This window comes from Monodelphis domestica, chromosome 4, assembly GCF_027887165.1.
Source record: "Monodelphis domestica isolate mMonDom1 chromosome 4, mMonDom1.pri, whole genome shotgun sequence".
NCBI lineage: Eukaryota > Metazoa > Chordata > Mammalia > Didelphimorphia > Didelphidae > Monodelphis > Monodelphis domestica.
In genome coordinates, this window is record NC_077230.1 from 91784434 (window position 1) to 91812234 (window position 27801).

At 39.3% G+C, this 27801-nt stretch overlaps 2 protein-coding genes across 3 annotated transcripts in view; both read right to left on the bottom strand.

Moving 5' to 3' along the window:
* SNX4 (sorting nexin 4) overlaps nucleotides 1-3476 on the bottom strand; it is a 96345-nt gene extending 92869 nt beyond the window's left edge. The window contains exon 1 of the mRNA XM_007493830.3: nucleotides 2787-3476. Coding sequence (XP_007493892.2) covers nucleotides 2787-2936 — 150 coding nt within the window. The 5' untranslated portion in view covers nucleotides 2937-3476. The remainder of the gene's footprint in view (nucleotides 1-2786) is intronic.
* A 14630-nt stretch (nucleotides 3477-18106) lies between these two features.
* The window catches only part of OSBPL11 (oxysterol binding protein like 11), a 94562-nt gene continuing 84867 nt past the window's right edge, over nucleotides 18107-27801 (bottom strand). For both annotated transcript variants that reach the window (XM_001373272.5, XM_056793584.1), the window contains one exon: nucleotides 18107-19835. In XM_001373272.5, coding sequence (XP_001373309.3) covers nucleotides 19770-19835 — 66 coding nt within the window. In that variant the 3' untranslated portion in view covers nucleotides 18107-19769. The remainder of the gene's footprint in view (nucleotides 19836-27801) is intronic.

The following is a 27801-nucleotide window of genomic DNA, read 5'->3' on the forward strand; positions in this document are numbered from 1 at the left end:
TCCCAATGACTAGCCTTTACTGCTCTTCTGCCTTGAAACTGATACTTAGTATTGATTCAAAGATAGGCAGTGTTTTTTTAAAAGCCTATCAATCTAGCATTTATCAACCTTTCCTGAATTAGTGTGGTACAAGTGGAAAGAGCACCCAAGGGCTTCTGGAATCAGACAACCCAAATTTGGGTCCCAGCTCTGCCACCTAACAAATGTGTGGTCTTGGGCAAGTCACTTGACATCTCCTTCTGGGCTTCTATAAAATGAGGGGGTTGAACAAGAAGACTGAGGTTTCTCTCATCTCTAAATATATGATCCTATGATCCCTCACCCACACAAATTGACCTACCAGCTGTTCTGTGAACTGGATATGTCATGAACCAGCTTGTGCTTTTGCACAAATTGTCACTCCTAAACCTAAAATGTTTTCTCTTCTCACTTCTAGAATCACTAGCTTCTTTCTAGGCACAGCCAAATGCCATCCCCAGCCTTTCTTGATTTCTCATATACCACACCTAAGTTATTACTGGTTTTTGCTTCCTAAAATTGTATTTGCTTAACTAGGTACATATTGTATCTCTCGGGTAGAATTTATGCTCCTTAAGCAGGAGCCAAATATTTCATTTTTTGTCTTTGTATCCCTAGTCTCTAGAAAAGTGTCTTGCACACAAGTAGTCACTTAATAAATGTTTAATTGAATTGCTGAATGTAAAAGACAGACCAAAGAACTTCTGCAAAGTCAGGAGTTAAAGATGCTGACCTCAGGAGTCATGCAAATAGGAGTTTACTAAGTGAGGACAATAATCAGACAATTAAGTCACTGTTCAGCAGAAAAGGAAAAAAAAATCTCAAAACCTTCTACTTTTCAAGGCCATCAATTTACTGAGGCAAGTAAGAAAATCTCATAAAAAGTAAAAGCAACCCCATCATGCTCACTTGATTATACAACTCCCAATCTCACTCCACCCTCCTTCCCTTTTTGGCCTTAAACTCTCATAACTTTCCACCTATTTTTCCGAACGTATCAAACATTACTCCCTTGGAATCAAGCTAGACTTCTTACTGGTTTTCACACTTAATCTTTGTCCTGGCAGACTCCTATGTCTACCATGCTCTCTCCTCAGCTCTGCCTCTTAGAAACCCTTTTCCTTTAATAACGACCTCCAGCACCCCATCTATATGAATGCCACCTGGTTGCTGCCTTCCCTTTAAAAAACAACAAACCTTATATTTATTCTTTACATATTTATAAACACAGAAAGTAGTGTGGATGAGGGAAGATGAATGGCAGGCATCAAGTCTGAGTGGGACCGTAAGCAAGTTATTTAAGCTAGGAATCGAGAGAAGGTACATTACATGACCTGAAAGAGTACAGGTTTCTCACCAGGAGTCCCTTGCCCAAATGTATACGTATGTACATGTTGTATCCTTCCTCCTTCCCAAGAATCCAAACTCTCTGAGGTCAGTGGCCATTTTATTTTTCTTTGTATTCCCAGGTCTTTAGCATAGCGCCCAATACTTAGTATAGCATGGCCCATACTGAGTATTTAATAAATGCTGCTTGATGAACGAGAACCCATCAAGTCTGTCCCACCCTTATCCTCAAAGACCTATAGACTGGAACTAGAGTCCCCCAAATTCCCAAATTTACCCCTTACCAACTCCAAACCTCCTTTTTACCCAAACCTAACCTGTACCGCCTGCCCCAACCCCTAACACCACGGGTGGATTCAAATCCTCAACCCCTCAGCCCTTTTACTTCCTTGTTCTCTGCCCCACTTCCTATTCCAGTGGTCCATCATCTCACCTTCACATCTATACCCATAATAACTATTAGCATTATACAGTACTTTACAAACATTTATACAGCATTTATATTTACAAATATATTTATGCAGTATTTTACAAGTATTATCTCATCTGATTCTCACAGTCCAAAGAAGCAAGTGCTATCATCATTCCTATTTTAGTTGAGGAAACTGAAGCACAGAGATGATCATCACATACTTAATACTATCTAAGGCAGGATTTGAACTCAGATCTTGCTGAGTCTATCCACTGCTACAACTCCCTGCCCAGTCACATGTTCCCACACTCACAGACGCTGAACCATTCCCACTCAACACTCACATATTCTCTATCACAGGGACAACACACACACTGACACAATGGTGCTGACATACGCATAAGGAAGCAAGTACATACACTCGGAATGACACATTCACACCTTGAAATTCACCTTCTTATTCTCCAACGGAAACACAATGACAGATTCACACTTACAAGGCCACACACTGATACGTTCACAATCACACACTCAAACTGACACACTGACATTCACACACACATTCCCACTCGCAGGGACACACCCAATCACAATTACACACTGGCACACTCATACATACACATTTGCACATTCATATACTTTAAAGGGTCACACATTCACGACCACACAAACACTAGCCCTTGTACATCTACAATCACAGACTTTGGCACACTCATTCAGAGACATACAGGGTCACACCCATTCACAGTCATCCTCTCAGACTGGTACTGACACCACGCACACACTCACAAGGCAGAGGCACCCACACTCACACGTCTTTTCCCAGGAGCCTCCGCTGCCCGCCAGGCTCCTGCCTCAGGGGCCCCCCGCCTGATCTTCTCTTCCAGTCCCCCCTAAGACCTCCCCGTCAACTCTTCACCCCTGTCCGCCCCACGGCCCAGCCAAGCCTAGACGCCGCTGCCTAAAGAGCTCAGGCCCGAGCCTGGCCCGGTTCTCCTCTACTTCTCACCGTGAAATCCCCAGAGCCTGCGAGCCGGACCTCTGGCCCGCTTCCGATCCCGACAGATTCTACATCCCCTGCTGCCACCGGGTCTGGGTCCAAGCCCCCCAGGGGCTCGCCCAAAGGCCCGGGCTGCTGCTCCGGCGCTCCCTGCTCCATGGCGACGGGATCAGCTCGCCCAGTGCGCCTGCGCAGCCGGCTGCCAGCCTCCACCTCGGAGCCTCTCGGAGTCCGTAGTCACCAGGGGGAGGGGGAGGGGGTGGGGGAGGAAGAAGGGAGGAGGGGCTGGCCGAGGGCGGGGCAGGAGTGGGATCTAAGGCGGGAGCGGAGCGGGGGAAGGAGAGTAGGAGGCTGGCCGAGGGCGGGACGAAGAGAGGGAGGGAGAAGAGGAAGGAGAGGAGGAAGCAGTCCAAAGGCGGAGCGGGGGGTGGGGGAGGAGACTAGAGAAGAATAAAGCTGTCCTAGGGTGGAGGAGGAGAGCGAGGAAGAGCCAAGCCAGGGCCGGGCTAGGGCGGTAGAGGAAAAAGAAGGGAGGAGGAGGACGGCCAAGGGCGGGGCGGGGGCGCGGGGTTGGGGAAGAAGGAAGATGGCCAAAGATCGGGCGGAGCGAGTGAAGGGGAGAAAAGGGAGGAGGAAGCAGGCCAAGGGCGGGGCGGGGCGAAGGAAGGGAAGGCGAAAGAAAGAGAGAGCCCACCAAGGCGAAGCGGGGCGGGGCGGGGGTGGAGGGGAGGGAAGGGGGAGGAGAGGGGGCGGAGGCCGGCCCAGGGCGGGACGGGGAGGGGATACAAGGGGAGATAAAAGACCTTCCCGGCTCTGCAGGACTTCCAGGTCTAAGCAGATACCTCTCCTAAGAAGCGTACACAAACAAGACCATGGCAATGTGCTGAAGTCATGAAGGGGCATCAGGAAAGGCTTCCTGTAGAAGGTGGGCAATCTGAAGGAAGCCAAGAGGGAGAGGAGACTGTCAACCAGAGAAAATGCCCAGGCCCTGGCGATGGGGAACATCCAGGAGGCCAGGTTACTGGATCACAGATTGCTCTAAGGACTGGAAAGGAAGGGGTCTTTATTCAATCCGGAAGCAATGGGGAGCTACTGGAGTTGATTGGATTTCAGAGGGGGGGAGGCCACCCTAGTCCATTACTCTTATGGACTAAAGTAAAATAGCACCTGGTGGGGAGTTTAAGAGGGTGATGATCCCCCTCCAAAAAAAAGTGAAAATATAAAAATAATCACATGAAAAAAATGTTCTAAATCACTACTGATTAAAGAAATGCAAATTAAAACAACCGAGGTACCACCGCTTGCCTATCAGATTGACTAATGATAGAATGGGAAAATTACAAATACAAAAAGAAATATGGAAAAATGGGGCGCTGATGCACTATTGGTGGTTATGAATTGAGCCATCCATTCTGGAGAACAATTTGTAATTATACCCAAAGGGCTATAAAACTGTGCATACCCTTCGCCCTAACTACAATATCTGGAACCCAAAGAAATCAAAGAAAAAGGGAAAAGACCTATTTGTACAGAAATAGTTATAGCAGCTTTTTGTAATAGCAAAGAATGGAGAATTGAAGAAATGTTTGTCAGTTGTAGAATGGCTGACAAGATGTGATATATGATTGTGAAGGAACATTGTTGTGCCATATGAAATGAGAAAGCTAGTTTTAGAAAAATCTGGGAAGATTTGTAAACTGAAAATGAAATGAATAAAACCAGGAGAACTCTGTACACAGTAGCATCAATATTGTAATAACAATCAGCTGTAAAAGCTACTCTATAATCAAGACAATGATCTAAAATAATTCCAAAAGATCCAAGAAAATGAGTGGAAGCAGAACAGCTTAGCTCTCTCACAACTACTCCAGCAAATAATTTTTAAGGGTATGAAATGATAAAGAAATCTAAAGAGAAACTCTAACAAATACATGTTATCAATAAAGTGACAGAAACTAACTCTCCAGAGGAGAACTGAGTACAGATTGAAGCTTACTTTTTTCACTTTATTCTTGCTTTTTTGTGTATGTCTAATATGGAAATGTGTTTTGCATGACTTCACATGTACAAGATATATTGCTTATCTACCCAATGGGAAGTAGAAGTGTTGGAGGAGGGAGAGAATTTGGAACACATTAAAATATAAATGCTACTAATAAGGGAAACAGAATTAGGAAATATTTAATGAAATAAAAATACCTTTTAGTGTGTGTGTGTGTGTGAAAAGTTTCCTTAGCCCATAAAGCCAATTAGTAAACAGCTAGGAAAAGTGAGATACAGAAGAATGAAAGAAAAAAAAAAGGAACCAGAAGAGGAAACCTATCATTTCTTTCTCTCTTCTTTTCTTTGGAGGTTGAATTATATTTATATTCTCATTTTTAAAACTTAGGTTTTATGTCTCCCAGGAATTTCAGTAAATATTATAGAAAATGAGATATATTTTTTTTAAGCTTTACTTGTAGATAATGTGCAATTACTCTCTTCCTCTGAGTTTGTATCCTTAGAATCCTTGACTCCATGTTTTTTTTTAAACATTGGTGTTTCCTTTTATTTACTCATTTTTTTCCAGCCTTACTCCTAAATTGAAACTTTGGGTTGAGGCCAGGCTCTGCACAGTTCTGTAAGGAATGATGGAGTCCTCTTTGGTATTGATCTATATTACCTTAGGTCTGGGTAATGAGTACAGTGTTTTTCCAAGTACTTAGAAGCAGATAACCAACATATTGGCCCTGCGAGGTCTATGTCAAAGCAGTATACTGTGATTGTTTGCCCTGATTCTCATGGGCTTCTAAGTTTTGGTTTGGCAGAGCAACATAACTTCAGCCTTATTGATTTTAATTACTTTTTAAAAAAATTTTTTAATTACTAATTTTTATTTAATTACTAAATTTAATTACTAATTAGTCATCTAGCTTAATTAGAAACAGAGATGTAGACCAGAGCAAGGATTTTTGCCCTGTCCCCTTTAAGGCAAAGCCTGGGGGGATATCTGTGTGGGCTCTTTAAGGAAGATTTGCATTTGGGGAAGGCCATGAGAGAACTCTGGGCCTGGCTCTTGCACTCCCTCTCTGGAGCAGGTCGCTGAGGATTTTTCTCTGGGACTATGTTGGAGATTTCTGGGAAAGTTAACTGGTTGAACATCTGTTAAGCTGAAGAAAGTTGTTGGAGTGAGGGCTTTTCTCCCAGAGGGAAGAACTGTCAGTGAGGGGCTCTGTTTTCCTCCCACTGGAACTGTCAGTGAATGACTCCCTGCTGGGAAGAGTCAGACAAGGCTAGTGATTTCTAACTGCCACATTTGACAGTTAGTTGAGGCAATTTGTGGATTTTCAGATGATTTCAGGATTTAATATAAGAAGTTCATGATTTTAGAACAGGCGAATGAGATAGAATTTAATCTGTAGTCAGTTAGCATATGAAAGTGTAGTTGTCTACCTGGTAGACCAAGAAGACACTCCATGAGGGGCAGTTTGGGCTCTGGGTTTTAGTTAGGAACATTAGAATTAGGGTAAGACATTTCCTGCTTTATTTCTACCTCCTTTATCCTGTCCCTGCCTCTCCTCATAGTTACTAATAAATAAGTGTTGGATTAAGCTGCGTCTAGCCAGTCTATACCCTGCCTTCCACTGGCTTACTCTTGACAGCTTTAGCCTGATCAGTATCAATGAGCTATCAATATCTAGCCCCAAACAAGATCAGCATGACTCATAACAGCCTCCAAGCAGCCTTAGCTACACCCTGCCGGGCTCCGTACCCAACCTCAATCTCTAGTCTTCCCTGACCACCCTGGTCCCCCAAAGGGAAGGTTTCCATGAGCCACCCTCGGGCCCAGGTGATTGGTTTGGGGTTTTTTTGGTCCGGACTCTTTCCCCTAAGGAGAATCCGTTTTTGTCACTTTATGTGGCCCTATTGATACAGCGTATTTCTTAGAGTTTCTCCTTTGATTTCTTTATCATTTCATACCCTTAAAAACATTCTTTGCTGGAGTAGTTGTGAGAGAGCTCAGTTATCTGCTGGAATGAGAGGACTGCAAACCGAGACAAGATGTTCTAACTGAGGCCAGGAAGTTAAGTGACTTGCTCATAATCCTACAGGCAGGAAATACTTTTTCTTCAGCCTCCTCCTTCTTGACCTTTGTGCAGCATTTGGTATGGCTGACCACAGTCGCCTCTTTAAGTGCTTTCTTTGAGTTTTCATGACTGCTCTCTCTTGATTTTCTTCCTGACTGTTCCCAGAAGTGTGGATCCATACCAAGTCAGAACAGTGAAGATGAGGGGAGTTACACTAGGTAGCACAGTGGATAGAATGCCAGGCCCAGAGACACTGAGTATCAATTCTGAGACAGAAGGTAAGGGGTTTTTAAATAAAAATGAGAAAATACAAACACAAGGCGATTCTAACTTGGCCAGTTTCAATAGTGGTGATACTGAGATATGGAAAAACAACCACAAAAGAGTAGACACTGTAGAGGCGAGGCGCCTCTAGGTGGCTCAGTGGATTGGAAGCCTGGCCCAGAGGCAGAAGGCCCTAGATATCAATCTGTCCTCAGACACTGGACCTGTGGGACCCTGGGCAAGTCATTTGACCTCCACTGCCTAGCCCTTCTGCTCTTCTGCCTTGGAAGCAGTACATAGTATTGATTCTAATATGGCAAAAAAAGAGAGTTGATACAGACACAGACATAAGTTACACCACATAACCTAAGAAAGCTCAACTTTTATAAATCATTGGCAAAAGGAAACCCTTAAGAGAACCTAGAAACTTCCAGTAAACCTTAATCTCTTTGACAAGTGGAATCCCGAAGGGAATTTTAGTCATATAATATGATGTATAATAAGTAACATATAATTTACTCCTGGGAAAAATTTTAGGAAGGAGGGTAGTAGAAGGTTAGGAACAGTATTTCCTTATAAAACAATGAGAAATAGTCAAGAGAAAACCCAAAAACTTAGCCCTGAGAATTGGCAAAAATTACCAAAAATGGCAACCATCAATTGTGAGAGGTTGTAGAATGACAGGCAATGATACATAGTTGATGGATCTGTGAAATAATACAAATGTTTTGGAAAGCAATTTGGAATTATACAAATAAAGTGACTAAAATGTCCATACTCTTTTAACCAGAGACTCCATTACAGGGCTTATATCTCAAGGTTCATTAAGAAATATTCATAAACACACAAAATACATAAACACAAAAATATTCATAAAAACATTTTCTTTTGTAGCCAAGAATTGGAAACAAAATAGATGCCCATTAATTGGAGTGTGGCTAAACAAACTGTGGTATATGAGTGTAATGGGATATTATTGGCCTATAGAAAATGATGTCTGTGATGAATACAGAGAATGGAAATATATGAACCAAAATAAACTAAATAGAGCCAAGAAGACAACATATGCAGTAACTTCAATAATGTAAATGAAAAGAACAACCTATATATCAAAAGTTGACATAACGAAATTATAAATGTTAAGATGGACTCAATTAAAAAGATATGAAAGGTGGACAGTGAGGTGGTACAGTGGTTGAGAGCCATGCCTACAGATAGGAAGTCCTAGGTTCAAATCTGGCCTCAGACACTTCCTAGCTGTGTGACCCTGGGCAAGTCACTTGACCCCCATTGCCTAGCCCTTACCACTCTTCTGCCTTTTCTTATTGATAGAAAGTAAAATAATAGCTATTGTTACTTCATATGAAATTGTTTGAGCAGCTGCTTGTAGGGCTCCAATTAGGGCATATTTGGAATTTGATGCTCATCCTGATTATAAAATTGAGCAAAGAGACAGTCCAGATAGGACTAAAATAAATAAAAGCCCCAGGTTGAGAGCAATTAGGATATTGGGTATGGGAAGTGAGATTCAAATGGTTAGGGGTTGTAAGAGCTAGAATTGGAGCAATAATAAATATTGAGATTGATGATGTGAGAGGGTGTAGTAGTTCTTTTATAAATAGTTTTACTGAGTCTGCAAATGGTTGGAGGATGCCATACGGTCCAATGAAGTTTGGGCCTTTTCAAAATTGTATGTAGCCTAGTACTTTTCATTCAGTTGGTGTTAAGAAAGCTACAGCTAGTAGAATTGGAATAATATACATTGACAGGTTAATTGTAAACATATATTAAAGAGTTTAAACCTCTGGTTATAAAGGCTTAAGTTTTGACTCTTTTTTAAAGTTTTTGACTCTTTTCTAGAGTAAATAGCTTATTGCATTAATTAATTCAGATATCTTTCATGAATTAGTTTTAAGGCGCATTGGTAATGGCCTTACTTCTCTTGTCCTTTTGAATTGAGAGAAATAAATGTATAGATAGAAACTGGCCTGGATTTCTCGGATCTGAACTCCGATCACGTAGACTTTAATCACTGAACAAACACACCTTTAATAGCAGTTGCACCATTTGGGTGTCCTGATCCAACATCAAGGTCACAAACCCTAACTGTGGAGATGGGCTCTTTGTTATCCCTGGATAACTTGTTCTGTTGTTCAAGATCTGGGTCAGTTACTGGCTTTGTAATTATTATCATACTTATTAGCTGCTCTTTTACCAATTATCCAAGAATCAATATTGATTCCAAGACGGAAAGTAAGGGTTTAAAAAAAAAAGATCCGAGAGAACACCCCCAGGCTACCCTTTGGAAGAGGCGGGAGGCGGACTCTGGAATTTTTTAATGTATTGATTAGTTGTGCTGATTTTTTTCCCTCTCTAAAAAGTGCCATTTCCTATATGGAAAGGCTCTCTGGGAGGAGGAAGGGGATATTTGGATAGCTATGATGATGTAAGAAACAGAAGTTAGCAATTTTTAAAAACTTGTTTTAAAACGAATAAGTAGGAGACAAATAATCTTGGACCTCCTTTCTCACATAAAAATGTCATGAGAATAATTTACGTACACAGAAGCTAGGCTTGGGATTGATATTAGGAAGTTACTTCTTCCTGAACACGCCACCCACGCGGGATGAGAACAGTTTATTCCTCTGGCCCTAAAGGCAGCTGAAGAAGAAACTGAGGAGTGCTCAGAAGTGGTCAGACACTGAAGAGGCCGTCATCATTCACCATCAGTGAAGGAGAGCCAAGATGATGAATCTGCACAGCGCTGCCTCACCTCCGTCTGATTCCCTCTCAAGTGATGACCTCACTGTGTGACGTCACTGGCGCTCTTTGGAAACGAAGCATGGACTCACTTCCCTCCGATTCCCTCTCAAGTGATGACCTCACTGTGTGACGTCACTGGCGCTCTTTGGAAACGAAGCATGGACTCACTTCCGTCCATTCCCTCTCAAGTGATGACCTCACTGTGTGACGTCACTGGCGCTCTTTGGAAACGAAGCATGTACAAACAGGAACAGGCAGAGCTCGAGTCACTTTACTCTTGGGGCATTTTCTTTCCAAATGGTCAAAGATTTTCCTGAACCGTTTAGTCCCTTCTCTTTAATTTATAGTCGGGACCTGAGGCTCCTCAGAGATAAGTGACTTTCACAAGATCACACAGTCAATGAGCGGCAGAACTGGCGACTCATTGGCCCAGTGAGTCCAAGGTCTTGCCACTCACCTATGCCTTGCAGACCCCCTGACCGTATCTCTTGTGGAGATTTGCTCTGCTTTTTGAATAGCCCCCTCTGAACCCAGCAGGTATTCCTCATCATTCGAGTTATTTTGATGGTCAAGCTCAGCCTGAATGGGGTGGGCCGCCGTTCTCTCCTTACAATGGCTACCCCCAAGTTGGAGAGTCAAGACTTGTGCTTTTCTACACAGAAGGGCAGAAGACAAGGCAGCTTTTCTAAACAAGAGCAGAGGCTGCCATCTACTGGAGGATAGTAATACAGCAGGAAGCTGGGGCCTTCCCACTCAGGGGCCATCAACTTACATTTTATTCAGTAACTACTTTTGGCATTGGCAGTTTAAAAAACTATTGCAGTTAATAGAAGACCAGTGACTAGAATGAAGGAATCGATAGCCCTATTATACACTGCCTTGGTCAGCCCTCATGTATGGAATGGTGCAATGAATTCTAGGATATTGACAAGAGGCAGCTAGGTAGAACAGTGGAGAGGGTGCCAGGCTTGGGTTCAAATGCGGCCGCAGATAGTATTACCTAGTTGTGTGATCCTGGGCAAGTCGTTTAACCTTATTTTCCTAGCCTTTACCACTCTTCTGCCTTATAATTGATACTGATAGAAGTTAAAGGTTTTAAGAGAGAAAGAAGGAAGGAAGGAAGGAAGGGAAGAAAGGAAGAAAGGAAAGGAGGGAAGGAAGGAAAGGAGGGAAGGAAGGAAAGGAGGGAAGGAAGGAAGGAAGGAAGGAAGGAAGGAAGGAAGGAAGGAAGGAAGGAAGGAAGGAAGGAAGGAAGGAAGGAAGGAAGGAAGGAAGGAAGGAAGGAAGGAAGGAAGGAAGGAAGAAAGGAAGGAAGGAAGGAAGGAAGAAAAGAAGGAAGAAAAGAAGGAAGGAAGGAAGGAAGGAAGGAAGGAAGGAAGGAAGGAAGGAAGGAAGGAAGGAAGGAAGGAAGGAAGGAAGGAAGGAAGGAAGGAAGAAAAGAAGGAAGAAAAGAAGGAAGGAAGGAAGGAAGGAAGAAAGGAAGGAAGGAAGGAAGGAAGGAAGGAAGGAAGGAAGGAAGGAAGGAAGGAAGGAAGGAAGGAAGGAAGGAAGGAAGGAAGAAAGGAAAGAAGGAAGGAAGGAAAGAGGAAAGGAGAGAAGGGAGGAAAGGAGGAAGGGAGGAAGGAAAGGAGGAAGGAAGGAAGGAAGGAAGGAAGGAAGGAAGGAAGGAAGGAAGGAAGGAAGGAAGGAAGGAAGGAAGGAAAGAAGGAAGGGAGGAAGGGAGGAAGGAAAGGAAGAAGGGAGGAAGGAAAGAGAGGAGGGAGAGAGAGAAGGAAGGAAGGTCAGTCAACAGGCTGGAGTCTGTCCAAACAAAAAACAACTAAGATGACAAGTGAACTGAAATCAGTGATATAAGAGAATTGATTGAAGAAATTGTTTAGTGAGAAAAGGAGACTTTAGGGGGTCATGATTGCTTTATTCAAACTCTGTAGGAGTGTCATGGAAAAAAAGGATTAGACTTCTTTTGTTTGACCACAGAAGGTGGTCAAGAGCCAAGGGTGAAAATTGCAGAAAGTCAGATTTAGGTTTCTTGTTGATTAATTGATTGACATTAGGAAGATCTAATCATTGAAGCTTTTCCAAAGTGCAGTGCATTGCCTTGATAGGTGATGAGTTAGTTCCTCACTTCTGGAGGTTTTTTATGCTTGATATAAGGTAGAATTCGGCATTAGCAACATGTAATTACAGAGGGGTAGATGAGCTGTTCAGAAAGGACTAGCACCAAAGCTCTTCTACGACCACCTTTCACCCAACTTTTACTTGTGGCTCCAAGAAGCTGTAGCATTTGCAGAGATCAAAACCCCAACAAAACTGTCTTGGTAGTTGAGGTGAACCAGTTTGAGGATAACCGAGAGGACTCAAACCCATCCATGAGTTAGGGGAATGTTTACTTCAAGCATGTAAAAATTTCTCAGAGGAATCGACAGATGAGAACAATTTATTCCAGTGGCCCTAAAGGCAGTTGAAACAGGAACTTCTTAGTGCTTAGAACTTGGTCAGACATCAAAGAAGCCAACATTATCCACTGGGTCCTGAGCCATCTCTAAGCATTCTGATTTTCATCTGGTCATTGCACTTGGATGACTATGGAAGAGAGAGCATGGCTGACAACTTTGTACAACTCTGCCTCACTTAAATCCAATTCACTTCTGTGTCAAGAAATGAAGGACAGACAACAATAAGCTCATGGAATCATTCATAGAACTAGGGCTGGGAGGGAGCTCAGAATCCCCAGAGTTCCCTCATTTTACAAATTAGAAAACTAAGATGCAGGGAGATGTAATGACTCTTACCCAAGGTCACACAGGTAGTAAATGTCATAATCAAGATTTGAATCCAGGTCCTCTGACTCCTAAACCAATGAATGTTATTTTCCTTCTTTGTAGTTGTTATCAATCATTTCAGTCATGACCAATTTCCTTTCTTTTTTCATTTGTTGTGATTTCTTTTTATTTTGTAACAATAATTTGTTTTTTGCTCTTGTTTTTTTGTTTTCTGCTCTCTTTTCAAAATCTCTCCCAGGGCAGCTACATGCCTCAATGGATAGAGTCAAGCCTGGAGAATAGAGTCTTGGATTCAAATCTGGTCTCAGATACATCCTAGCTGTGACTTTGGACAAGTCACTTAACTCCCATTGCGTAGCCCTTATGGCACTTGAGCCTTGGAACTGATATTTGGTATTGATTCTAAGACAGAAGGTAAGAATTTTAAAAACAAAACTGAAAAAAAAAATCTCTCCTTCTGCCTTCCATGTTCAAATTGTATTTTATGTCTACAATGTGATCTCCTATCCTTGACTCCTCAGATCTCTTCCAGGTCATCATCACCTCTGCATTAATCCTACTCGCTTTCTTTCCCCATCTTGACCTCTTGGTGAACCCATTTAACTATACTGTCCTATTCTCAATCCCCTTATCATTACCATCAATTGTGTCTCTCCAAGCCCCAGCCGTGGATCATTCCCAGCATCTGATATCTTTACTCCTACACATGAGCTGCTAAATGAAGGTGAGGAAAAATCACAGATTCATTATGCATTTATAACATATAACTTCAATGGTTCTAGGAAATTATTTTGCACTTTCTTTTAATGAAATTTTAAGTCCTTATCTTCCATCTTAGAATCATTACTATATATTGGCTCCAAGGCAGAGAGCGGTAAGGGCTAGGAAATCGGGGTTAAGTGACTTACCCAGGGTCACATAGCTAGGCTGTATCTGAGATCAAACTTGAACCCAGGATTTCTTGTCTCTAAGCCTGGCTCTATATCCACTATATCCAACTGCTACCTACATTTTCTTAAACTCCCTAACCCATTCACCACCCTAGCTCTTGCAAACATTTTCACCCCTCCTCAAATCTCCTTTGGCTCCCCCTCACTCCATCTTAGCTAAGAACCTTGCCACATAACTTAATGAAAAAATTGTGTACCTTTGCCGAGAGTTCCCTTTTCTCTGTCCTTATCTCGCATTACCCGGGTGCCTTCATCCACTACAGTGTTTCCTCCCTGACATTTCTCACATGATAAAGTGGCACTTCTCCTTCCTGAGGCCAGCTCCTCTGCCTGGCAAAGTGATCCCAGCTCCCTTCTAGCAAATCATTTCCCCTATCATTCCCATTGTTCATTTATCTTCAACATCTCATTGTCCACTAGCTATTTTCCTCTTGCCCACAAACATGCCCAATGTCTCCCTCTTCCTAAGAAAAATTATCATCCTATATATCTCTTGCTTTTCTGTGACTGAAATTAAAACCAAAACTGCACTCTCCAAAGTTTTGTTTTGTCTTTTTTAAACCTTTACCTTCCATCTCGGAATCAATAGTGTGTATTGATTCATTTGAACCCAGGACTTCCTGTTTTCAAGCTGGAGCTCCATCCTTTGTGCCACTCAACTGCCCCTCCAAATCTTTAATTCTTGTGCCTTCCCTCCATGTCCTGTTTATCCTGTATATAGCTTATTTGTCCATAATTCTTTGCATTGTCTCCTCCGTTAAGACTGTGAACTTATTGAGGGCAAGGGATGCCCTTTGCCTTTCTTGGCATGCCCACGTCTAGCACACTTCTTCACACATAGAATAAATTACTTAATCTCTTTGAGCCTCAGTTTCCTCATTTGTCAAATTAGGAAATTGAATTACATGGTCTCTGATCCCTACCAGCTCTGAATCTACAATGGCATGGTGTGTTCACCATACAGACCCAAGGTGAATAGGAAAATCTTGTTTAACAAACTTTTTCATTTAAGAAATTAGCCAGGTTCCCAATACTGAAATCATATTGAGATCATGAATCCAAATGGTGATTTAGACTAGCAGTCGCTGAACTTCCTAAGTATTTTTAATTGAATGTTGGCTTTTTAAAAAATGGGATTTTCTGGGTACCCTCTATTAGCAATGGGGTTCTCTGAACACCAAAAGCAGTGCACACAAATGCTAATCTGCTTTTGCCTTCTGGAAAATGAAATGTTTCATTAGCTGAAAAGGGCAATGGTCTGCAAAATTCACTTCTAATCCAAATCATAATGGATATAATGGTTTGGCATAAATTGTATTCGAATTAAGCTTAAAAAAAACAACCTTCTAGTTAGACCTTTTTCATCTTTACTAAGTCAACAGATTTCTCCTAAATAAAGTCTCTGTCTAATCCCCAAAGCATGCCAAAATAGATTTCCTCGAAGGTACTGTGTGAACTAGCTCACTCTAGATTCTAGAATTTGGCCGAATCCCCAACTCAGAAGAGGAAATTCAGACCTTCAGCACAGTTTTATATGAGAGGTTTTACTGACATAAGCACGTAAGAGAAAAGTTAGTCTGAGGGGGGAAAAAGCAAAAACACTTGCATATGAGTGCAGACTCCAGAGAGACAGAACTAAATTCAATTCAATTCAAAAGGCATCTACCTTTCTTCCTGCAAGAAGTCAAGACACAATCTTTGACTGCTTTCACTAATCAATGTTTATATGCCAGTAAGATTTTCCTTATGGCATTTTAAGCAATATAAGGTGTTCCCAAAATCAGAGCAATTTTAAGCTACTTAAAACTCAAAAACTACAGTAAGACTTCTGGAACATTCTATATTTGTTCTTTCATCTTCCAGAAATCTATGACACTAATTTGCATACACATGCCCTTGGATAGAACACTAGGCTTTGGGGTCTGGAGCCCCTGGGTTCGAATTTACCCAATATACTTTCTTAGTTGCGTGACTCTCCACACGGATCCCTACTGGTAATAAGCTTTCCCTTCGAACATCACAGAAGACATAATTATCTAGATATTTCTTCTGTAAAAAGGAATTCTTTATTCCTTTTTTAATTTAATGGGGGACCTGGAGGTTGAGATGCCAGTCCACAGTGAAAGGAAGTAGAAACCACAGAGAGAGGAAGGAGGAACCATAGAGACAGGAAGAGGTAGTAAAAGGGCATTTAAAAAAGGGTCCTCTGCAGTTGGGAGGTGGGGTCTGTCAGTTGCTGACAGAGCTGGCAGTTGCAGGGAAGTTGGCTGCAGGAATGAGTTGGGTTGGTTGTTGGCCTTTAGTTGCTGGAATATAAAGGCGGGCCTGAGATTACTGAGAGGGCTTTTTGGCTTTTGGTTTGGGCTGCTACTTTTTGGAAGGTGACTGGTCTTCATTGACAGACCTAATTGGGGTTGGATTAAACACTGATTGGGTTGAAACTTTGTAGGGTGGTTGTTATTAGCAGTAGTTATAGGCAATTATAGGTAGATATAGGCAGTTTTAGGTAGTAATTATAGGTGGTTATAGGATAACTAGTATAGGCATTAGGAAATTTTCTTTCTCTACCTCTTTCCTATATTTCTCTCCTCTACTATATTTATTTTACTATATGCTTTTACTATTTCTATTTTAAATAACTAAATTGTTCATTGTTAAAAGCTGCTAGAAATTTTCTTTTCTCTGACTTAAAGGGATAATATTAATTTACAACTCTACTATATTCTCATTAAAACTTAATTAAAATCTGCTCTTATTTTGTCAAAACTCATAGTCTAGAAAGCAAAGGATATGAACTTAAAGACCATAACCATTAAAAATGAGCATTATGGAGGGCAGCTGGCTGGATTTAGAGTCAGGTCTAGAGACAGGAGATCCTGGGTTCAAATCTGGCCTCAGACAATTCCTACCCTGGGCAAGTCACTTAATTCCCATTGCTTAGCCCTTGCCACTCTTTTGCCTTAGAACTAATACAGAGTGTTGACTCTAAGTCAGAAGTTAAGGATTTAAAATAAATTAATTAATAAAATGAGTTAATGCCACAAGGGAAAAATTTGATCTTTAATGAAAGAGAAGACTTCCAAATATCCTTGATGAAAACTCCAGAGCTTTCACAGAAGTTTTGAAGTTCATATGTAGGAGTTAAGAGAACTTAAAAATGTAAATGTGAATGAACAGTGATAAAGAACTAAAAGAAGATAAACTGTTCACATCCTAATATGGGGAGATGATTTATATTCCCTGAAAACCCTATCATCATCAAGAGTTCATAGAGGCTGTGTAATTTGAACAAAGTTCAGGAATGGTTTTGTTACAACTCCATGACTGTAACAGAATAAAGGAAAGAGAAAGGAAGAGGAATATACTGGAGAAAGAAGGGAGAGGAAAGTATGAAAAAATTATCTCACTGAATTAGGGTATACAAATAGACATCTATATAAATAAGGGTAGGGGTAGAGGAGCAGTTGACAATGCAGCCTCGCTCACATCTGAGCTGGCCAAAGGAGGGAAAAATACAAATACAGTGGAGTATAGAAATAGATTTCACTCAGTAGGGAAATATGAGGACAAGTGGAATTAGAGGGAAGGAGGGATTCATGCTAAGCAAAACAAACTCTAAGAATGTATAAAAATAGAATGTCCATTATCAGCTCTATTATTTAATATTGTGCTAGAAACACTAGCAGTAGCAATTAGAGAAGAAAAAGAAATTGAAGATATTAAAATAGGCATTGTTAAAAACTGCTAGAAGTTTTCTTTTCTCTGGCTTAAAGGGATAATATTAATTTACAGCTCTACTATATTCTCATTAAAAACTTAAATTATTAAAACCTGCTCTATTATTTTGTCAAAACTCCTAATTTAACCCTTACACTGCATACTAAAATAAGTGGAAACAAGGGCAGAAACTGGACTTTATAGACACTTGAATCTCTGGCAGTGCCTAGCAGGCAGCTTGGTACCCAGGAAATACTTCAAAGTTAGCTGAATTTAATGCAGTGATTCAAAACAATTCCAGACACTCATGATGAAAAATGCCACCTGCCCTCTAAGAAAGAAATAATAAGAACCTGAATTCAGACTATATTTCATTTTCTCCTTTTTTTATGTGAGATCTCTTCCACAAAATGACTAATATGGAAAATTATTTTATTTGATTACACATGTAAAATCTATATCAGATTGTGTATTATCTCAGGGAGGGCTCAGAAAAGAGAGAATTTGTAACTCAAAAGAAAAAAAAAGAATGTTAAAAATTGTTTTCACATGGAATAGGGGAAAATATTATTTAAAAAAATTAATACTCAAAAACAAACAAAAAAACCACCCCCAAAACAAAATTGGCTGAATTGAATTTGGCATCTGATAGCTTTATCCTGCAAGTAAAAGATTCTTTTTGGAGAGAAAATTACTGACTCTCAAATGAGCAGGGCAAGAAATCTAATGATATAAATTCTTACTTCTTCCCAAACATCCAGTTTCTGAGAAAAGACAACAGCTACTCATTGTTTTGTATTTTTATTATTTTTCCATTTCCCCACACAGGGACTATGACTCATTTTGAGATTTTTCAGTGCATTTCACAGCAAAATGAACAAAGGAATTATTAAGTAATTGTGCATAAAGGAAATCTTTTGCATGTATGATTTACAGTTTGTTAAAAAACTATTTAAACTCTTTTTTGGATGTTCTCATTCCATTTATCCCTTTAGTAGAACATAAATGACAGAATCACAAAAGGGTTCTCATGATGATGCAATGGAACCAGCCACCCAAAATGGCTGATGAACAATTTTATTACAGATACACACTGATTGGAAGACTACATCAGAAGAAACAGAATAAGGCACCACTCTGGGAAAATTAAGGTAGCTTGTAATAACAAGTGCTGAGTACACACAATGAGTACTCAATAAATACTTGTTGAATGAATGTATAATGAAAGCCATAATCAGCACTATTCTCTTAATTGCCAGCAATTCTTAAGCTTCAATAAAATACTTATTAAAAAAAAGAATGTCTGTACCTGAATACATTTCCTAATAAATTTCTATTTCATACTAACCTTTCATTGACATATGATTTTCAAACAAAACAAAGCAAAACAACAGTTCATGTATTTTCCATCACAATAAACAACTCTTCCTAGATTAATGACAAACACTGGTGGTTGCTTTGAATTTTGAATGAAGAGAAATCAAACTAATCCACAGGAATAGCATATAATACTGGATATTTGTTTTCAAAATAGAAAAAAAAATCAAGGACAAAAAAGTAATACATTTTTTAATGTTTGCTATTCCCTTCACTGCCTTAGTTCAAGAAAGTCCCCAAACCTCACCACACTGACAACATGGATACATTTGTTAAAAAGAGTCTCTCACGTGATATTTATTAAAATCTGCTGAAAAGCATTCTGAAGGACTTTTGTCAATTCAAGTCAAATTTGTTTTCAAGTATATTAAAATGGTTCAGGGGGGGAAAAATTCTCCATGGTTATAATTCTAACCAATTTATAAATTTTTTTAAAAATGGAGTTCCAACAGAGATTGGTACTTTTCTCAGATGTGGGCCCACAACACAGTCTTTTCTGAAGAAGAGAAGTGTCTTGTTACCCCAATCTGGTTGGTTTCTAACACTGATTCCAGGTCCAGTGACTGTGTTCGTCTCAGTCGAAGTCTTTTTTTTTTCCTTCACGAATTTCTTCCTTGAATCACAAGTTCCACTTTGTTTATATGTGTAGGGAAAGGTCAGTCCCTGACACAAAACAAAGTATAGACCTTGAAAGAAGCTCCACTTCTCAAATCCATGGAATCAGAGCTGCTGTGCCCATGCCACTGGGTCTGGCTGCTACTTGCAAAGTCAAGTGGTCTGAAACTTGGTTAGCCTTCGTAGCAGAAACCAGATAAGAATAAATTGTCTAATAATTCATGTAAAAGACTTGAAGATGGCATTGTTTGTGTTATACGAAAGAAGTCCATGAAAAGGTCCACTACCTTTCTTCAATAGCTTGGATTTTTGGTAGTACTAAAGTGCCCTGCTAGATGTGTCCTTTTAACTGTGCCATCAAAAACAAGATGCTCACTGTAGTAGCTCCATTCTGACAGGGTTAGGGGTAAAGTAAGCAGAAGAAACCAAATCCTGGAGAGTCTTAGCTAGCTTGGTTCACTCGGCTGGTTGTGTCACTGGGATTGTTTTCCAAAGGGGGTCATAATAAACCCAGCCTTCTCCCTGAAACAAATGGAAAAGAAATTAGAGAAGGACACCACGAAGTGCATTTACTCTTTGTAAATAGAGCCAGCAGTTGCCCACTCTGGAGGTAGAAGCCTCTTCCCACACCACAACTGTTAACCTCTGTAAGAGATTCTGCCCTTTTGACCAGGGCACTGAGAATTGTCTATATTTTAAGACGTGTGTGTGTGTGTGTGTGTGTGTGTGTGTGTGTGTGTGTGTGTGTGTGTGTCTAGTAAGACCTTACCTATGACTACTAAATCAATCAAGTAACAAGCATTTATTAAGCACCTACTGTGAGCTAGACAGTAAAGATACAAATAGTGAAAATGCAACAATTCTTACTCTCAAGAAACCTAAAAAAGGTGTGGCCATTCTGATGATTATTTCAAGATGTTGCAGACCCATCCTTGTTTACGGAAATGAAAGAAGTTTCCGGTCTATTAAAAAATAAGAAGAAATCATGCCTGCTCTACCTAACAAAAATACCTGTGGCTCCTATTCTCCTTTCTAATTCTCCAGTGTCATTCCATTTGCTCTCTCTTGTCCCACAGACATTAGGACCTAGTAGAAAGATAAAGAGAGAGCCAAGGTCTGGGATGGCGATGATGGATGCTGTGTCCCAATGGGGAAGGAGAATTGGGAGGAGCTGCTGTTAAGGTAGCTACATATGAAGGTATCTGAGGAGTGGATTTTAGTTGGCAGGCTTAAATAGGGGAACGAAGGGCAGGAGAGTCATTGGAAAAGGATCCAAATCTTGGAGTTTGACTAACAGTAGTTTTGATGAGCAGCTAGATGGTGCAGTGGACAGAATGTGGGGCCTAGAGTCAGGAATATTCATCTTCCTAAGTTCAAAGCTGGCCTCACACACTTACTAGTTGTATGATCCTGGGCAAGTCATTTAATCTTGCTTACCTCCCTCATTCTCCCATAAATCTATAAAATGAGCTGGAGAAGGAAATGGCAAACCATTCTAAGATCTTTACCAAGAAAACTTCAAATGGGATCAGGAAGAATGGAATATGAATGAACAATACTTTTGAGTTACTTGGCAGATAAATCATTGAGGTGGGAAGGAAAATTCTTGCTCCTGTTTCTAAAGCCAAATGGCATAAATAAAAGAACACTGGATTTAATTAGAAGTCTCTACAAATGCAGACCTCTTAATGTGTCTCAGTTTCCTTACTTGTGAAATAGGATAGATAATGATATATGCCACCTACATTTAAGTATCATTTTAAGGATCAGATAATATATTTACATTTATTGAACCTTAAAAATAAGTTTTAAGAAAATAAAACATACCACTTAAGAAAATAAGTTTTAAGAAAATACAACAGTCTCTAATGAATAATCATAAAGTGATAGGAAAATCATGAAGTTTAATGATAATGTGTCATGGGTAGGCTTTAAGTGAATGTGACAAAGTTAGTGTATTGGAAGAATTTTAAGTGAATTTTGTTTTTGTATGCCTTGAAGGAAGCTATCTTGCCTATGGAGGTCTGTGTTTTCCTTATGAAAAGGATCTTCTTTGTCAAATTGACATAGCTGGTAGATTAAATAAAAGACTAAACTTCTTGGTCACTAGTTGATGTGACTAAATTAGTCATATTCATCTAAGTTATCAGATCCATCCACAAAACACTAGGTTGTCTCTGTACTACTGAAAGTAACAATTATGAGAAAACATAATATTTTTAGAACACAATGTTACTCTGGAGGACACAAAGAAATATAATACATGGTTCCTCCTTTCAAGGGACTAACAATCAATTTATAGTATGCTATTTATGCCAGTAATATATTCTGATTTTTTGTGAACTCTAAGTGGGTACAAGGTAGCTTCTCTCCCCACCTTCAAGCTCATTTGTACCATGGAGTCTCAACTATAGGGGAATACAATCCTGTCACCATAACTTTACATACTATTCCATCTACTCCATTACTATTCCAAGAAGGAACGTATGATCCACTACATTTCTTCATTGAACTAACTCTCTCTCTCTCTTATCAACAAGTTAGGAATCAGCATTCTAGATCCAGTTTACCTATGTGGTTTCAAAGGAATCACTGAACCTCTCAAACTCAAGCTTCTTCATCTGTAATATAAAGAATGCTTCTCGAATTATAAACATCAGATAACTAGAAATATATTTTGAAAACGATAAAGCACTTTGCAAATATAAAGTGATTTAACTATTAAATAATGTTTAAAAATAAAACTCATCTTTGATAACTGCGAACCTTAAAAATTCTCAAACCCTACTTCATAAGGTTGGGTTAAGACCATTCCCCATTGGGACCATTCCCCATCTGGGCAGTGAAGCTACTTAGATCAGGAATGTGAGACCTCTACTTAGATCAGGAATGTGAGACCTCTACTCCACCCCTACTTAAGTCTGCCCTAGGGGAAGATAAAGTTGTAAACTCTTTTCTGAACAATGAAAAGTACTTAAACCCATACCTAGAGTAAGACAAAAAGTTCTTTAAGCCATGCCTATTTTAGGACTAATACAAAAGGGTGCTAAGTACCTATAAAGGTCAGGCAACTTGTGAACTTACAAGGAACAAAGAGGTAAAAACTTACTCAGAGATTCTAGTCTACTCAGGTATGAATTACTCAAAAGATTAGTCTTCTCAGGTGTGAACTAAGAATGGTTTGTCCTTTGAAAAACATCTACTGTGATTGGTAGATGTAAGGACTTAGGGGAGGTGACATAGGAGAAAATTCCCTTTAAAAGGAGACGAAAAGCTCTCTCTTGGGACAGTCAGCTGGGAAAGGCTGAATTGAAGGAGGCGATTGGCCAAGCTGCCTTGAAGGGCTTGATGGCTGAACTTGATTGAGCTAACTGAATCTGGCCTGGTGTCACTAGAATCCTTGCTTGGACAGATCTTGTGGTGAGTGATTAAGGACTGGCTGATCTTTTCTCTTGGGGCTTAGGCCTGAGTTGGCCAGGACTGGCCAGGGCCGGCTTATCCCTTTCTCATTATTCCCTCTTTTTCTCTCTTTCTTTAATTCCTCATTTGTATTAATTAAAATCTCCATAAAACCCAGTTGATTTGGGTATATTTCATAATTGGGAATATTTCCCTGGAGACCACCTTATATATTGATTTAAAAACAAAACACTGTAGTGAAAACATCACAATTTATTCATCCACTCTTTTATCTACTACAATTTAAGTCTTCCACTATTTAAGCACTACAGTTTATGACCTCAACCATTTTAATTATTACATAACACAACATTACCTTAATTATATTCATGAGTTATTAAATTTTTAGCAGCACAAGCAAAAAAAAAAATTGCCCAAAATCCACTTATGCCTCTTCATGACATAAAGGTGATACTGAGATCTTGAAGGCTACTCTAACAGAGTACAAATTCTTTCAGGTTCTTCCAAGCTGAAAAGGACTGTCACTGATGTGCTACAGTATATTTCTGTAATTAGAGATTATTTACTTATGAAATCTGAAGAGATTTATCACAACAATCTTTGCTAAGCTAGTGATGACATTTTCAACCATAATTCATGAAGATAAAGGGTAAGGCATAGAAAAGAAGCAATCTACTTTGGTGAAGGAAATACCAAAAAATTCAGAAATTCCTAAAAATACTAACAGGCTATAAAGTGTGTTTTTTCTTTAAGATCAACTAAATCTTATTACTGCCTGTAAATAAACCTAAACTACATTTCTGAAGTGCAATAAGTATCAAATAACAGTAGTATACAGCCTCAATTATGAAAAACATACAAATTCTTTCCCCATTTTTATCTATCTGAGCAGCTTGTACAGTTCTGAAGTTTTCAAAGGACCAATCAAACTATAGACAACTATAACCTTGAGGTTTTCCACCCTACCAAATAGCAACTATTTTGCTCTATTTTGTTAATCCCAAAATGGCATTGCTGAAAAGAAAGCCAAGATGATGGAGAAGGAACTCTCATATGATCTCTGCCAAATTACTCTCCAAAAGATGATGACACCATAAGACAAATCCTGGAGCAGCATAACTCACAAAAAGATGGGGTAAAGTAATTATTCAACCCTTACTAGGCTGGCACAAGTGATCTAGTATACTGGGGAGGAGAGGGAGCATAAAAGCAGCATGCCAGGGCCCCTGGGTGCAGTTAAAGCAGCAAGCAAAGGCTTCTGGAGCTCTCAGCCACAGCTGGTAAAGGGAGACGGGCAACTATTTAGAAGGAGATTGCAGGGGTCCCTTTTCTGGCTCTGGGTATTAGACATCACATTGCCCATCACAGATCTAGGTAATTGTCCTAGGGTAAGGTTGTAAGGTGAGGAGCAGCACTAGCACACACTAGTACTAATGGTCATAAGGGAGCAGGGTCACAGTTCCAAGGTAGAAAAGAAGCATATATCATCACTATCCCAGATCTTGGCTCTCTCTTTGTCTTTCTACTAGGTCCTAATGTCTGTGGGACAAGAGAGAGCAAATGGAATATAACATTGGAGAATTAGAAAGGAGAATAGGAGCCACAGGTATTTTTGTTAGGTAAAGTAGGCATGATTTCATCTTATTAATAGACCAGAGCACACCTCTCCTCATAACTTATCACCTTGCAAGAACTGAAAGTAGCTAGAGGCCCAGAGCAAGCTCTGAAGGCAGCTACACAAAGAACCTGAAGCCTGGAATAGTACTCCCTTTAACAGTTACAGAGCCCAACTTTAATAATTTTCTTAAAGGATAGAAGGGCCTGGAATAGATTATTTCAGAGGGCACACTACAGTTTCTGGCTATAGGAGAATGGAAACTATGGTCACAATTCTAGGGTAGAAAACTTATTCCTTCACAGACTATAGTACCAGCCAGGAGAGTAATGACCACACTGCTCCTTAGGTCATACCATACCACCTCATAAGAACTGAAAACTTAAAGAGCCTCTGGAACCAGTTCTGGAAAGAAGAGGAGAGGAGAAGGGAAGAGAGGGGAGGGGAGGAGAGTGGAGGAGAGAAAAGAGAAAAGAACCTCAATTTTGGAAACTACCCCCCTCTACCCCAGGAACAAAATCTGATTTTAAAGAAAATTACTATGGAGACAAATATCAAAACATTAAATACAGAAGATGACAATAATTTCAAAATGGCTATAAACAAAGCCTCAAAGAAAATGTCAATTGATCTCAGGTCCAAAAAACAATTTGTAAAATTCAAATGAGAGGGGGAAGCTAGGTAGCTCAGTGAATTGAGAATCAGGTCTAAGATTCAAATCTAGCCTCAGACATTTTTTAGTTGTGTGATCCTTGGCATTTCACTTAAAACCAATTGCTTAGCCCTTGTGGGTCTTTTGTGTTGGAACTGATACTTGTGATGATTCTAAGATAGAAAGAAAGGTATTTTTTTTTTAATCAGATAAAAGAGGTGGAAGAAAAAAAAGGAAATGAAATGAGAGTGAGATAAGAAAATCTCAAAAAAGAGTCAATAGTGGTAAGAAAAATTACTGAAGAAAATAATACCTTAAAAAGCAGAATTGACCAAATGGAAAAAGATATACAAAAATTATTTTAAAAATTCAGTGAAGAAAACAACTTCTTAAAAAAGAATAACTGGCCAAATAGAAAAGGCTATATTCATGGAAGAAAATAATTCCTTAAAAATTAGAACTGGGCAAGTCAAAGCTAATGACTACATGAGACATAAAGAAACAATAAAACAAAATCAAAAGAATAAAAAAAAGTAGAACAAAATGTGACTATTCTTGTCAGGACCACTGGGGACCACCCTGACCTGGAAAATAGATGGGAGAGAGATAATTTAAGAATTATTGGACTACCTGAAAACCATTAAAGGCCCTATAGACCATGTTTCAAGAAATTATTAAGTAAAACTACCCTGATATTCTAGAACCAAAAGGTAAAGTAGAAATCAAAAGAATCCACTTATCAATAAAATAATAATAAATAAAAAATTTAAAAAGTCAAAAGACTTAATTAAGAGGACAATGAAAAATAGTATTCTTGGTAGTCACCTCAATTCCTACTGCAAATGCTTTCTTCGAACATCATTATCTCAAAAAACTTATCATCCTGGAAGATGACATCAATTTTGAAACTAATCCCTCCTTCATAACCCCTGCCCTAATGTCCCTTCCTTTTGGTTATAGAGTAGGGAAAGTGGATATTCTCCATGTGAGGGAAGTCACTGTCATTCTCTACCAAGGCTACATAACTTCATAAAGTCCTTTACTGTACCCCTAGGGAAACTCTTGGAAGCACCCCCACCATAACTAAGCATTTTTTAGCATCATTCTATGTGTGGTCTACTCAATTAGACAGTGAATTCCTTAAGGACAAGGGCTATTTTTTTCCCTTCTTTGTATCCCTAGTACTTAGCATAGTGCCTGGCACATAGGAGGTACTTAATTAATATTTACCAACTATTATCTAACAACCAATACTGGCTTGGATTTTTTTAGTACTCTTTTCCCTACAAATTACTATTGTAGGTGCTATTTCATCTTCATATTAGGTTTGTGAAATAATGTCAGAAAAGATATTATCACAACATTAGAAACCAAGATAAACCAAAGTAAAAAAGGTTTATTACAGATTTCATCAAAGTTTCTGGTAGAGTCAGGCTCTCTGCTCAGTGATTTACTAGACTTGTGCTTCTGGGACTAGACTGTCTACACCTATTTATATTTCCTATTTATATGGGTGAAAATTCTAATCCTTAAAATACTATGAAAAATCAAAACTTTAGCAGAAGTGAAGGAGAAATTTAATACAAAGTTCAAGAGTCACTACAACACACAAATAAGAAAAGAAACCAGAACATGATTATTTTAAAATTCCCTTCTTATGATTTTCCCCAAAAGGGCATGCATTCATTTTTATGTGTGGGCATGAAAAACAACCTGATTTTCCCACAGTTTTATTAATCTCAAGTCAAGAAGAGATTTAGAAGATAATGGCTCAAATTATACTAAGATATGAAATGAGGTAAAAGGTGAAGTTTAGTACAAATTTTAGTAGGCCATAAACCATCAAGTGGATAAGCTTTAAAGCCAAAGATCAAATATTCTGTCCCAACAAGGGAATCCAGCTACTGTCAAACTGAAAAGATCAATGGAATTATTTCAATATTGGTCTTAAAGGCATTTTAGTTAGAACAAAGGCATTGAGGCTAGTTAGAACTGCAATTATAACAAAAGAGAACATTTTAGCTATCTGTTATTATCAAAAGAAACCGTAACAGAAGAATTAAAAAGGAAAGGGTATAAAAAATACAATTACTAGTACATATCAACTCTTACAAATTTTAACCTTTTCTCTCCCCTCTCCCTTCACAGCTTTAAACAGAGAAAACTTATTTCTTCCCTCACTTATTTACTGATATTGAAAGCTTTTGGTCTCTTTCTGAAAATCTCTAATGACAGGGTGTTTCCTACTCTGGGAGGAAGTCCAGAGTACCAATGCACAGTTATCAAAGTTTTGTACTACAATATTTCTAATGGTAATGTCTCACTTAGGTCAATTTTATTTGAATTCAAGTAGTTATAATGATTTCTTTTTTATCTCTCTTTTTAAAAACCCTTACCTTCCATCTTAGAATCAATACAATGCATTGGATCTAGGGCAGAAGAGAGGTAAGGATTAAAAAATGGGGTTAAATGATTTGCCCAGGGTCATATAGCTAGGAAGTATCTGAGACCAGATCTAAACCCATGACCCCCTGTTTCTAGGTTTGGCTCTCACTGAGCTACCTAGCTGCTCCCAGTTTTATCTTTTTTAGGTTAATATTTCCTTCAATATCTGAGGCCCTTCACCATTCAATGGAAATGTTAATTTGTCAATAACCCCTTAAAAATGTCATACCTAAAACTAAACATAATACCCAAAGAAGGTTTGATTAGTGTAGAGGGCAATGGGTGGATATCTACAATCCGTTAATATAATCCAATGTTGAGCAATTTTTAAAAACTCAAGTATCTTATTATTTTAA